General features: G+C 52.2%; 1 protein-coding gene across 1 annotated transcript; it reads left to right on the forward strand.

The window, feature by feature from the left end:
- Nucleotides 1-1,550: 1,550 nt before the first annotated feature.
- Nucleotides 1,551-9,449, forward strand: ATOX1 (antioxidant 1 copper chaperone). Its single transcript, XM_074960264.1, has 4 exons — nucleotides 1,551-1,661; nucleotides 3,738-3,813; nucleotides 7,022-7,197; nucleotides 9,194-9,449. Exons 1-3 carry the CDS (start codon nucleotides 1,656-1,658, stop codon nucleotides 7,144-7,146), a joined length of 207 nt encoding a protein of 68 aa, XP_074816365.1. The 5' UTR covers nucleotides 1,551-1,655; the 3' UTR covers nucleotides 7,147-7,197; nucleotides 9,194-9,449.
- Nucleotides 9,450-13,933: the final 4,484 nt, after the last annotated feature.

The raw sequence follows: 13,933 nt of genomic DNA on the forward strand, positions 1-13,933 counted from the left end.
CCAATCAGATTCTCAGTATCGGCACAGTTGACATCAGCTTTAATCCATTTCCTAATTAGGAGTGAAAACTCTTTCATTATTTTAAAAAAAAAAAAATCACCCTTCATCCTAAATTGTACAATCCCTGATTTACTGTCCCAGTCACAGCTCTGTAGAAAAGGGAGGAGAAATGGAAGTGGGTCGGGTGACATTTGGGTCTCACTTACACTAAAGAAATTTACCAGGGTTCCCCCCTAACCTTAGGTATAGTGTAGACATACCCTTAGGACACACTAAGGAAACATTGGGTCCTCCACAAAAGTGCTCCAAATAGTGCACATGCATCATGCCAAATATAGCTTGCCAAATTTGCTTTCAGCAGGCCTAAATGCAGGGCAGCTCACTCTAAACCAATTTAATCCCAGAACTCCAGTCCTCCCACAATGACCTTTTCTCTCTCAGGAGCAAATAACTTCTGATCTCAGTCCTTGCCCTGCACTTTTTGATTTGTCCTCCCTGTTCAGTTAACCTCCACGTAGGGTTTCTGGCTACTGCCCTCTGGTGCAGTGGTGGCATTGCAAAATCTCCCAGAATCCACTGCTTCTGGAGCTGCGGAGGAACAGGGACCGTGGGATAGATACGCAGAAGTCACCGCAACTTGGCTTGGCAGAGTCTAGCCTGTGAGGCTTGCACCCAGTACGCCTGGCAAGTCCATGCTTTGCATGGATGCACATTAGCAATTATTGGGCCCCCTTAGGGTGAGGGGAAAACAGCGACATGCCTGTAAAGGGCCTTCCCCAAGACTCTCAGCTGTCCCAAACCAAAAAGTAACAATCTCTTAAACATAAATAAATAACAGCATCTCCCTTTAAGTGAATCTGGACAACTGCAGGGCTCCATAGCTCAGGGGCTCTCCATTTTCTTTATGGCCTGCCTGGGCAGGACCCATCTATTCTTCCTCTGTGTTACAAGTCCCCCTTCTGTGCTCAGCCCCGGAAGCTATGGGTCTGTTATAGCCCCCCATAGGGTGGCTCTGGAGCTCTACCAGCCCATGCTTTCAGCTCTGGAGGTTCCCCAGTTCAATCCCTAGGGCGGCAGCCAAGAAGGCAGGAGCTCTCACCTTTCCCTGCCCCGGTGCCCGCAGCCTAAAATGCTGGGGGAGGAGGCGATGCTCCTGAGACACCCCCTACAAGTCTGGGGTTAAGTAGGGATGGCTGAGTGCCACTGGGCTCCTGTGCAGGGGGCTCATACAGAGCTCAGCCTGCCTGTGGGGTTCTGCCAGGGGGCATCATTACGGGGGGGACTGGAGAAAGCGCCACGGGGGATTATATTCATCCTACAAGGCGGGGGGCGTGGAGGGGAGGCAAACCCTCTCCCGGCAGAGCGGGGCGGCGGAGAAGCCAGGCAGGGCTGGGGCCGGCTGCAGGAGCGGGTCTGGGACGCGCCTCCGCCCGCAGCGCGCCCCGTGCAGGGAGCCGGCGGAGCACCGCGCCCTCCCGCGGCACGGAGCGGGGCGCGCAGGGGCTGGGCGAGGAGGAGGAGGAGGAGGAGGCGGTGGTGGCGGTGGGCTGGGCTGGGCTGGGCTGGGCAGGGCAGGGCACGTACCGGCGCCCTGCGCCTCAGTCCGCGCGGAGCCGGGAGAGGAGCAGCGGCACGGGCCGCCCTGCGCCGCTGCCATGCCGGTGGGTGCTGCGGCCGCGCTCGCTGCGCCTGGCCCGGGCTGCCCGCCGCTGGCTCGGGGCTGCTGCGGCACGGACCCCGGCGGGGCCCGCGGCTGCTGGCGGGGGCGGGGCGAGCAGCCCCTCGCCCGACTCGGGCTCACGCCTCTGCGAATCGGGCCCTTTCCTGCCTTGAGCCCCGCTGGCTGGGGAGGGGCCGGATCCGAATTCGCCCGAAGCCTGCCGAATTCCGAATTCGGCCCGCTAGAGAGCGGGGGGGGGAGGGTTTGGTCCGGCTTTGAGGCTCAGAGGCGGATCCAGGCTTCCCCCGAACCTGGGGTGGGGGGCCCTGGGTCAGCGGTTCGGGTTCAGCCCCTCCCTGAGCTCACGCCAGTGGATGCTGCGCCCAGCAGGGACCAGGGAGAACCGCTTCGTTGTAGGCCGGGCTTTTGCCTGAAAGCAGATCACTTGTTACTAGTATCTGCCGTGGGGGCACGCTCCGGCCTGCTGGGGCTAGGGGGCCTATGGGAGAGAGTCATCAGCGCAGGTTAGTGGCACCTGGTTTTCTGACTTGGGGGGGGGGGGATCCTGCCCCTCACGCCTGGGATAAGCCAAACATCCGCAAAACTAGCTCCTTCTCCTCCTCCAGATCAACCCTTAAAATTCTCTTTTGCTGTCGAGGCTACAAAAGGCTTGACGGCCAGGCTGCTGGTGTATTGAGACCGCTGCTTGTCATCGCGCTGAGCAATGTGCTCAACGGGCCCTTCTGCTCCCCGCTCTGTCTGTAGCATGTGTTCTCTGTTTGTCTTGCCCTTAGACTGTAAGTTCCTCGGGGCAGGGGCTGTGTTTGTGCAGCGCCTGGTGCAATGGAGGGCTTGGTCCATCACGCCCCTTATTTATACCTCTTGCCGCCATCCAGATGTTTGCACCCAGTTTAACTGAAGGGGCGGGGCCTCATCCACTAATTCTGGGGCGGGAGGGGGGGATTTTTCAGAGTTTTTCATTTGGGAAAATTCTCCCAAAATCAAACTAACCTTAATGAATTTTTAAAATGTCAATGAGAACCAAAATTGTTGTTGTCTTTCTGGATGAAAACTTTCCCTTGGGAACTCAGACACAGTGGGAGTGAGACGTAAACGGGCTACGGGCTTGTCTGTACTTAAAACGCTACAGAAACGCAGCTGCAACATTTCAGTGTAGACACGACCTACGCTGACAGGAGGGGTTCGCTGTCAGCTTAGCTAATCCACCTCTCCGGGAGGCAGCAGCTAGGTTGGCGGAAGAAATCTTCTGTTGACATAGTGCTGTCTACACAGGAACGTAGATCAGCATAACTATATTGCTCAGGGGTGTGTGGATTTTTCACACCCCTAAATGATGTAACTGGGTCAACCTAATTTTTTAGGATCAACAAGCCCCTGGCCTTGAAGCAGCAGTAAAATGAGGCTGATTGGTTTTATTATCTGAATAGTGCACATACAGCGTTAGTTCAAAAAAAGAAATTTAGGATTCTTTTGGTTGTAATAACTGAATATGTTAATTAATAACACAGGTAAATATATTTTATGTTACTGATAGAGTTTCTTTTAGTAGCAGCTAGGATCTAATTAGGAGCAGCTAATTAAAAATATGTGATTTTTTTTTTAACAATGTGCCAGTCATGTCCCTTTAATCATGTTTTAAAAGTACAGTAGTATTGTTTGTATTGCAGTGGCGTGTCTAGGAGCCCCAGTTAGGGATAAGAATCCTATTACACTAGGCCAGAGTAAGAAAAAGAGAGCCCCTGCCTCAGAGAGCTAAGAGTCTAAGACAACACAGTAGGTGAATACAGACAGGTTGTGGAGCACAAGGAAACAATGAGATAAAGTAACTAGATAAGCTGGAGTTTGCAGAAAGCTTGGTTTTATGCTAGAGGACGTTTGCAGTGTTTGGATTACAATCAGTGTCTGGTAGGATTGGGGTGAGAGCATATTTTGTATGTGACATCATGAGGGTTTCAAACCCAGGTCTCCAGAGGGCCTGGGTCAGTGTATTGGGTAATTGCTGACAAAGCAAGAAGGGCTCCTGGTTGTCTCCAATCCGTTCTCTTCCTTATTTCAGAAGCATGAGTTTTCTGTTGACATGACCTGCGAAGGGTGCTCCAACGCGGTCACGCGCGTTCTCAACAAGCTGGGAGGTGAGTGGCGCTGCTCTGAGCCAGGTGTAGAATTGCACAGGGATCAGCAAACAGCTTTCACGGATGTGGGAGTTTCCATACTAGCCTTAAGGGACCAACGGCTCCTATGGCAATGAAATGGAAACTGTAGTCCAAGTGCCCCACTCATACGGGCCCCCGCCTCAAGCTAAGTGTTCTGGCAAAGTCACCCGTCGCTGGGGGTAGTTCTCAGTCCCCACGGGTGAGGGAAGGCCTCGTTATTCTGACTCCTCCTTTGGTAAGAGACCGTGCAACCCCCTCAGGAGAGGAGTATTGCTTTGGACTGACCAGCCGTGGCGTTTGCGTGGGAGGCTCTGGCATGCCAGACAACGCCCTCCACAAACAGGGAGCTGCTCTGTTGGCAGGTGGCATAGCCAGCATAAGCCCCTGCCAAGGCAAAGTGTGGATTGTCTGACCTGGACGAAGAGCCATGAAATCCTGGCCCTGCTGAACCCCAGGGGAGTTTTGCCATTGACTTGAATAGAGCCAGGATTTCACCCTGTATGTTATAAATGATTTCCCTAAAGAACTGGGTCCTCACTTACAGCCTTCATCTGCTCCCCTCTCTGCAAAACCGGCTCCCGCTTTTGTTCCTAGCATTCGGTTTGCTCTTCGCCATGTGGCACCATTTCAGGACTGGTTCCAGGGAATATTCAGGCTACTCTTGCTGCTACCTGAACACCTTCAGGCTGGCACCTCTGGCCCAGTTGGGGCCCTTCTGTCACTGACCGGTTGCATTCCTGGCAACAGACAAGAGTCTGCCAGGTGATCTTCTCCTGAGAGAAACTTGCCTGGGCAAAGCAGCATTTCCGGGCAGCCAGGAGAAGGGGTGTGAAGCAGTGGCATTAATGCGGTACCTGTGAGAGACAGCGAGGGACAGAGCCCCTGCAGGGGGTTTGTGCAGCTCCTCTCTGGGCAGCCTTGGCAGAGAGGCAGGCGACATTTAAAACATGAACTGCCCGTTCCTTTTTAAAATCCACCCTGCCCCACCCCTTCTGGCTATTTCACAGCCAGACCCTTCTTCCTCTGTAGTCTGATGGGGCCTCTCAAGCCCATTCTCGGGGCACTTGCCTGCCCAGGCCTGGGGAAAGACTCCTGGCAGAGAGAAGCAGAAAGGACTTTGGCCGGCTTAGCGTGGTGTTGCCCAACCAAGCTCGCAGAAGAGCGATTGGGGGCTGGAGGGTTACCTGTTCCAAACTCGGTCCTGCCCTTCCCCTGCAGATGAGCTGGGAGTCAAGCCGCTCCTTGAAAGCCACCCACCCTGTTCCTGTGGGAGCCGCTGCTGCAGCTGATTAGTCAGTAACGAATTATTGATCTGCAGTGGCAAGATGTCTAATTGGAATCTGTGACCTTTGGTGAGGTGGGGGGAGGGAAGTTGCTCGGAGCTCTCTTGTGACTACAGGAAGTTGCAGTCACCAGACTGCAGCCGTTTCTATTCTCCTTTCAGTGCTTCCTCCCAAACCCACTGACATCCCTGTCTTTCCACGGGCGCCGCTGGGCTTTGGACCAGGCCCCGAGAGCAGAAGGAGCAGGGGCCTGATGCCCCTGGTGCATCTAGCATACTCCTTCCTCTGCACTGCTGCCGTAGGGATGGCTGTCGGGATTCCCCTGAGGGATATTGCCAGCGTCAGAACAGCGGCCCTGCCAAGCACAGGGAGTCAATCACTGCCGTGGCTATGGAGAAACAGGCTGACCTTCCCAGCCACTGATCAAGCAGCCTGCGCTTTCCCATCCAGGTGCTTTTACCACCTCTTCCAAACGATAAACCCCATGCCCCATCTGTATTACAAAGGAGTGGAGTCAGCCTGGGGTGGGTATGTTGGCAGCTGCCTTCCCCACCCAGTAGAGGAGCGACTCCTCATGGAAAGCCCAGCTTTGTTCAGCTTGGCTGAGAGTGGGCCAGCCCAAGCTTCAGCTGACGAGCTAAGACCACCAGGGAAATGCCCAGCACGCCAGTGGGCCTGCTGGAGCTGAACTTTTATTTAGTACAGACTTCAAAAATAAAATCAAATATTGAAGCTGATGTCTGCTGAGCTGTATTTACCAAGAAAGCCATGCTGGAGTTCCCGGATAGCCAGATGGCCGCTCCCTAGCAACATGGCAGGTGGAACAATAACTGACTGGGCAAAGAAACCTCAGAGCGCTCTGAGTGAATGCAGATGCACCCAGCGCCGGTGGCTCATGCCAGTTCTGGTTTCTCATGGATGCCTCTCCCTCCCTCACCCTGTGTGGCCCTGCTGCCTCAGGAAGAGATCAGGGAAATGCCATTTCCGAGCAGGATGGCAGTGCTAGCACCAGATCAGTCCAGCCCTGCTACTTAGCCTCTTGTTGGAGTCACTAGAGGCCACGGACAGTGCTTCCCTTGGAAGGGAAGGGCCAGGCGGGAGGCGGCAGGCGAGCTCTGGAGCGGATAGGTCACTGCAATGTTTTTGCCTGGTGGTGGTAATATGCTGACATGCCAGCTGGAGGCGCACAAAACCTGTGTCACCAGAATATCCTTTGACTGCCCGCTCTGTGTGACGTACTCCATGTATCCTGGGGGTAGTTTTTCTAGTTAACAGTGTGCCTTGAGCTTCTATGTTTTCAGACCCCAGCAGACAGAGAGGGACTTTGCTCTGGGGGGCTGCTGGAAACGAAATTCCTGTCTCTCGGCTCAATCCTGAATCCCTGCACCCTTCGCCGGCTTCTCAGCACTTTCCTCGCCAGTCGCACGTTTAAGGATTGTCCCTTTAAACCAAGGGGGCGAGGACTTCTGGTGGTTGGAGGCATGGGCAGAGAAGGAGCCCCACAAAGCACTCTGAGACCTGTGGAGGAAAGGTGCTGAAGAAATGCAGTAGAGGGGTATTTGTGCCCTCTCCTGATGTTGCAGTGAAGTCAAAAGGCTGAGTTAGCAGCATGAGAAGCTGCATGGCTGGGGGCTGTACCCGGGGGGCAGGACTGAGATGTCCGAGCAGGAGCAGTGGTTGGGTGATGTCTGAGTTTGCATCAGAGCAAGGATGGGCACACACTACCCAAGTCTTCTTTATTTTTTCAGCCTGCTCACCTGGTTCTTAATGGGATACTCAGTGCATCAGCTCTAACCCATCCATAAGGGAGGGGGCAGAGTCGGGGGGCGGTGGCCATGGCGGGTCCTCTGGTTGGAGGCTGCACGGTTCCTCTCACACGCGGGATATCCTTTCACCTCCCCCAGGTGTCCAGTTTGAGATCGACCTGCCCAACAAGAAGGTGTGCATCGATTCGGAGCACAGCGTCGACACCTTGCTGTCCACGCTGAAGAAAACTGGGAAGAGCGCCTCCTACCTGGGGGAGAAATAACCCCCGAGCCGATGGGTCTGAGGGTCAGGCTTTCTCCACACCCCAAAGAAGGTCAGTCTGCTGCTAAAGGGCTCTCCTTACACAGCTAATGGATGCAAGACGCTGAGGAGAAACCCTGAGCTCACCCGCTCTGCCCAGCGTCCCACGGGAAGTGATGCTGGGTCAGGGCAGCCCCCACGGTGCAGTGGCAGCAGGGTTTGGGCACGTTCCAGCGTGAAGAGCTGGGCAGCAGGCTGAGCTGTGATGCCAACAAGGTGGGTCTTGGGGAGTCACTGCCAGTGTCGAGATTGGAAGGTGTGGCCTGTGCTCAGTTGTGGCATGGGAGCTAAAACCACCGTAAGATCCCACTCCCCTGCCCTCCTTGCCACAGGGCAGCGGCACTAAGAATTCCCCTGAGCCAAAGGCACCAGCCCCTGGCCCCATCCAGGATGGGATCTCTGTCTGAGGAGGAAGCATTCCCAGCCAGCACAGCCAGAAGCCTATAGACTGATCCCTCTGAATGCTGAGTGGACACGCCCGCAGCAGTGCGCGTGTAGGGCCGGGCTGAGGGAAGTTAAAGAGCGGTTGCTGTTTCCTGGGGGAACCTTGCACAGATTTTACATTTGGAAACCTGTCGGCTTCCCTCCGCCAGCCTGCAAATGTGAGCTTGGCACTACCAGTTGCCCCATTGTGGTCGCATCACCGTTTGCTTCTTCAGCAGCCACGTGTGATCGTTCAAAGGGCAAGCTTGTGGGGGGTTGTGTGTCCCTGGACTCTGCTCCAGCAGGGTGTCAGGGGAGCAGAGGGTGGCTCCTTCCCTTTCTCACCCCGAGATGACCAAACTGTGTGTGTGCAGGGGGAGGGATGAGGCTGAGAGGGGCTCTCTCCTCCTCCTGATGTCCCTTCTGCCCCAGTATTAGACATGGCCCCACATTCTGAGAGACACCCTCCTCCATGCCAGCATGTGAGATGTGACAGGGGAACAAAGCCCTGGCTGGGATGATTTAGTTGGGGATTGGTCCTGCTTTGAGCATGGGGTTGGACTAGATGACCTCCTGAGGTCCCTTCCATCCCTGATATTCTATGATTCTATGACTCAGTCTCCCTCTCACACTGTTATTTTATAGCTTCTCCCTACCTGAGCTCTGATTGGCTAAGTCCTCAAATTCTTAATATTTATGACTCCGCCCAGCCACCATTTTCTAACATACTAAATGTACAACTAATAAGAATCGGAAAATATTTACTTATATAATTGCTTAAATAAATGTACATAATTATAGCATACCCTCCTAGGTAACAAAAAGATGGACCAAATCTATTGTAAAGGCTCTGTTTAGTTGTAAATCAACATGTATTAGTGGTTATATCAACCAATGAGAGTGCACCTGAAGGACAAGTGGAAAAGTTGATTAAAATTGATTATTTAAATTGAGGCTTTCCAGTTGGTGATTTAAATCAATCCACCCTGGAGGACTCTTTGCTTACGGTTAAATTTTCAGGTTTGCTGAGTACTGACCCATCCTACTGCAGTCAATGGGAGCTGCACGTGCCCTTTGCCTCTGAAAATCTGGCCCTTATCTTTAGTATAGCACTCTGACAATTGAAAGCACTGGGTAGAGAGTGGACTTGGATCACGTACATTATATTTGTTGCTGTTTAAATGGGCACCGGCTCCTTGAAAATCACTCTTAGAAAATCCTTTGTCTACCCTGGTTACAAGGAACCTCTTAGATAAGTGTAGCTGGAGGATTAGAGGACCCTAAATGTTTTCCTCTATTTTCAGGTAGTTTGCTTTACATCTGACACCGGGCTTCTCATACAGCCCGTTACTTCCTGCGTATATTACACACAGCAAGAAGGGAGAGGATTTTTTTCTTTCAAATGAGGATACCAGTTGTGAAACCACCTGGACTGGCTGGGGAGTCCTGGGGGAAGTTAATACCTGGAACTCTTCAGTTCCTATTTTGAAATTGACTAGATGTCAACTTGCTGAGTTTCCTTTAAGATTTAACCAGCAGGGGGCACCCCAGTATAATTCCCCTCCTCACTGTCCTTGTTTTTGCAGGAACGCTAACATGATCGCTTCAGTGAGAAGATGGCCTGTATACACATCTGCTGACACCCTCTGTCATTTGACCCCGGTTACCCTGCCAGCTACTGGAAAGAAGAAGGCTGGGAGGAAGAAGGACCCTCGGAGGGAAAGGACCATGATCTACTTGAACCATAGTTTGTAAAACTCCCCTCTTGAAATGGAGAGTTCAGGTGCGCTCTCCCTCTCTGGCCTTGCAGTAAACGAAGGAGCCGCTTCTATTTTCAAATACATGTTCTGGTGCCTGGTGTTTTATTCAGCCGGGAGAGGTGGCTGATGCACAGGTAGGGCTCTTAGAAACAGGAGACTGCTTGTTACTTAGGAGAGGATCTCCAAGCTGTTTGTTCTCCAGGGAACTTGCACTGAGCCCTGTGTGCTGGCTACAGAGTCGGCTTGAGATAATGTCTCTGGAGAGCCGAGTTCAAATGCTGATTAAGTGATAAGTCACATGAGTTGGTGCCTCAGTGGACCTTGATTATAGTCAGACTTTGCAGCGGGACCTCAAAATGTGAGAGAAGCACAAGATTTGCTGAGTGGATCCTTTGGACAGTGGAATCAGTCCCTTCCTTTGAACAGTATCATTTTCCCCCTATCCCAAGGGAACAATTATATTACAGTAGCACTTAGTGATCCCAGCTGAGATCAGGGCCCAGTGCTGAACATATACGTGCTTAGAGACAGACCCCGTACTTCAGGTAACACCGCAAGTCAGTGGGTGAGACTGGAACAGAACCCAGGTCTCCTGGTTGCTAGTCCAGTGTCCCATTTACTAGCCCACATTACTTCTTAACTCACAATAGTGTCCCCCTGCTGTTTAATTGAGATTTCCTTTGTGATTCCTGTTCCAGCACCACCTGTCTGTCCCCTCCCCGCATCTGCTACCTCCCAGCTGCATTTATTATCATTGGCAATTAGCACCTCCCTTGTGCACCATCTTCCAGCCACTGTGGCTGAGTTCCTGACATCCAAACCCATTAGAAAGTCACCAGTGCCTATGATAGATCATGGATGGTGTGTCAGTGGCTGGTCCTGTAGCACAATGTGCCATTTTATTCATCTCCATGAGTCTTCCTGGGGCAAAGGGCATTTCTTTTAGTACAGCTTCTCTGTGAGCATCACTGAATTAACCCTTATTATAGCTCTGACCAGCAACAGAACCTCTAGTTAAGGCTGAGCCCTAGTTTCCAGTCGAAGAGCCCCTTTTCAGATGCTGATGGCATTTGCCAAGAAATTCCTCTTGGGCTGACATTTTTCCAGTCATTTCCAGCCGAAAGCTAATTCTGAGTAAAATCAGTTCTGCTGCTTTTGCGTTCTATGAACTTTGGTGCTGGGAAGTGAGTATAGTAGACTGCCATGTGTTCTGATATTTAAAACAAACGAAAGGAAGTATTTCTTCACACAATGCACAGTCAACCTGTGGAACTCTTTGCCAGAGGATGTTGTGAAGGCCAAGACTATAACCGGGTTAAAAAAAAAACTAGATAAGTTCATGGAGGATAGGTCCGTCAATGGCTATTAGCCAGGATGGGCAGGGATGGTGTCCCTAGCCTCTGTTTGCCAGAAGCTGGGAATGGGTGACAGGGGATGGATCACTTGATCACCTGTTCTGTTCATTCCCTCTGGGACACCTGGCATTGGTCACTGTTGGAAGGCAGGGTACTGGGCTAGATGGACCTTTGGTGTCACCCAGTATGGCCATTCTTATGTTCTTATTTTTGGCTCTGGCAATTCTCTGAAGCTGGAAACATCAAACTTGGCTTGTTTTACAACCTTCCTCAAGAAAGGAAAATCAACTCAAGTTTGAAGGCAATCCATTTAGAATTTTAAGTCATGGACATTTTCGTTCATGCATATTTGTGTCCGTTGAGTTGTGACCACGCCAAGTTTAGAGAGGTTTAGAACACTGGCTTTTCTCTAACGCACGTTAGCTCAGATCCAAGATATTCCACAGCTGTGGCTAAACTGCTATAAGCCCTCAGTTAAGGAGCATGTCTCTGATATGGATGCCCAATTTTTCCTCTTAAAAAACCATGGGAACTAAATGCTGAAAACTAATGTTAATGCAACATTAAAGTTATGATATAAAGCACCTACATGTCAGGAGAGCTAAAGGGCTAGATCCCTGCCCCGTTCCTCCTGCTTTGTGCCGCTCCAGCAGCCAGAGCCCAGCTGACTTGCCTTGCTGAGGATTTCCCCCAGTGCAGGAGAATCTCTAGGTGGCTTGGTGCTGGCACAGCTGCCTGTGCACCACCCATCTCCCAGCCTACAATGAGGGGCAACTTCCCCAGGGGAAGTGGGCACAGCCAGATGACTCCTGCACTCTGGCAATCGCTGCGTTGGTCTGACTTCCTTGGGGCCAGGGGTAGCCTGTGTAATTTAGAGCCGTCCCAGAATTGGGGAAATGCAGAGATGAGTTAAAGCCACTTTTGCCATCCTAACTTCCACCGCCAGCTCTGCTGCCACCAAGGGAATGTCTACACAGCAAAAAACAAACAAACAGAAAAAAGCCACCCAGATGGCGGTGAGTTTCAGTGATGTACCCTGAGCGTCTAGCCCAATTGTTCCACCCAGAATGTTACCTTGGCTGCATGACACACATCTTGTATTTTTATTTACTAAAAAAAACCACCCTCCTCTTTCCTCCTCAATTGCGTCCCCCTCCCCTCCCCCCCACTACAGAAAGGATGTGGACAAATTGGAGAGAGTCCAGCGGAGGGCAACAAAAATGATTAGGGGGCTGGAGCACATGACTTATGAGGAGAGGCTGAGGGAACTGGGATTGTTTAGTCTTCAGAAGAGAGGAGTGAGGGGGGATTTGATAGCTGCTTTCAACTACCTGAAGGGGGGTTCCAAAGAGGATGGAGCTCGGCTGTTCTCAGTGGTGGCAGATGACAGAACAAGGAGCAATGGTCTCAAGTTGCAGTGGGGGAGGTCTAGGTTGGATATTAGGAAACACTATTTCACTAGGAGGGTGGTGAAGCACTGGAATGGGTTTCCTAGGGAGGTGGTGGAATCTCCATCCTTTGAGGCTTTTAAGGCCTGGTTTGACAAAGCCCTGGCTGGGATGATTTATTTGGGGTTGGTCCTGCTTTGAGCAGGGGGTTGGACTAGATGACCTCCTGAGGTCTCTTCCAACCCTAATCTTCTAATTCTATAATTGATTCTATGATCAAATACAAACACTGCTAGTATTTATGGAATCTTTCCTAAGAACTACACAGGATGTGCATTGGAGCCACGTTAACGGAGTGGGTGAAACCTAGCCTTCTGGAATTTCCTGCCCGTTACGCACCCAGTTTCTTCACCTCACCGTTGGGTTTACGTTAACTAGCTTTATTTATTGACTCGATGTTCTTTGCTTTGGATTTCCTTCCTGCCTAGGTATGGCAGACGTGGCTGGGCATTCATTTTGCAGCCAGTCATAATGTACATGCGTTGGCTATTTCTTTTTTGAGGGGGTGGGGAAGTCTGGCATTAGCTTGGCAAGGAGGTGAAGGGAACGGTGTGGCCCGGAGGCACAGCTACCAGCTCTGTCTCGGTGGTAGTTAAGTGGAAACAGCAGTCTTTAAGGAGCTAGCCCTCCCTGCCAAACCAGCAGGCGCTGCGGCCTTGCTGCTTTTGGAGAGGAAAGTCACGGGCGTTCCCATTATAAATCAGAGGATTTTCCCTCATGTCTTTGCTCCTGGCCACAGAATCCACTCCCCAGCTCTTCCTTTGTTTTCCTCTCCCCTTGGTGTTTCCCAGAGATGCTGGCACCCTCGCTCCCATCAACGTCAGTGTGGATGGAGGCATCTAACTTTGCCCTAAGCTCTTGCCCACCATGAGAAGGGCCATGCATCTCTGGGTCCCATCTACACTACCGATGGCACAGCAGTGGATCTCAAAATGCACAAGGCACAGCAAGGGCTTGACTGTGCCATGGCACTGGTGGCCTGGTGCCCCATGCCAGTGGGGCAGTGGGCAGGTTCAGTGCTGCCCAGAGCTCACCTGAGGCAGTTTCTGTGCAACCCTGATATGCCACTGTGGCTGGTAGCTTGGTACAGCATCGTCACTCACTCCCATGTGCCCAGCCCCTACCCACGGAGAGATGGGCAGCCCCTTGGGAGCTCTCCTTGGGCCCCCATTTGCAGATGTACATGGAAGCCAGGTGCAGAGCACCTCCAGTTAACTGGAAATGAAGTGGGAGCCTCCCCCTGTGGATAAAACAGGTTCAGAGGGACTAGGGGCTGGGTGAATGGTGGCTGAGCACAGTATGGCTGTGACATGTGTCAGCCCAAGTATTGGCCTGTCTTACAGAGCACCCTGGGGTGCCCTGCATACAAAGGGCTCTCTGACTACCCAGCTTTCTGCAGCACTTCACAATCCCCCCAGATGCCATTAACATCTGCCCCTTAGGCCTGCCTCTCATTTGCTAAAAACACAGGCAAGGGGAAGCCAGTTTATTCTTTAAACGCCAGTAGGCTTGTTTGGGGCAGGAGATAAGGCCTGGACTGGGGTTAAGCTGCTGTGTGTGTGCGAAGCTGGGAACAACTCCTTGACTCCCCCAGATGGTGCAGACTTCTCGCTATCAGTCCAGCGTCGGCTGGGAGCGGCGGGTGCATGACGGACTCAGCATTGGTGCCTGCATGCAGTTAACATAAAATTCACTGTAGTGAACCGATGTCCCGGGGCTGATGCCCATCCCCGGCCCCTATCTGCTTTGGAGTTTGAGAAATG

The sequence above is a fragment of the Natator depressus genome, chromosome 8 (genome assembly GCF_965152275.1).
Source record: "Natator depressus isolate rNatDep1 chromosome 8, rNatDep2.hap1, whole genome shotgun sequence".
Taxonomy (NCBI): Eukaryota; Metazoa; Chordata; order Testudines; family Cheloniidae; genus Natator; species Natator depressus.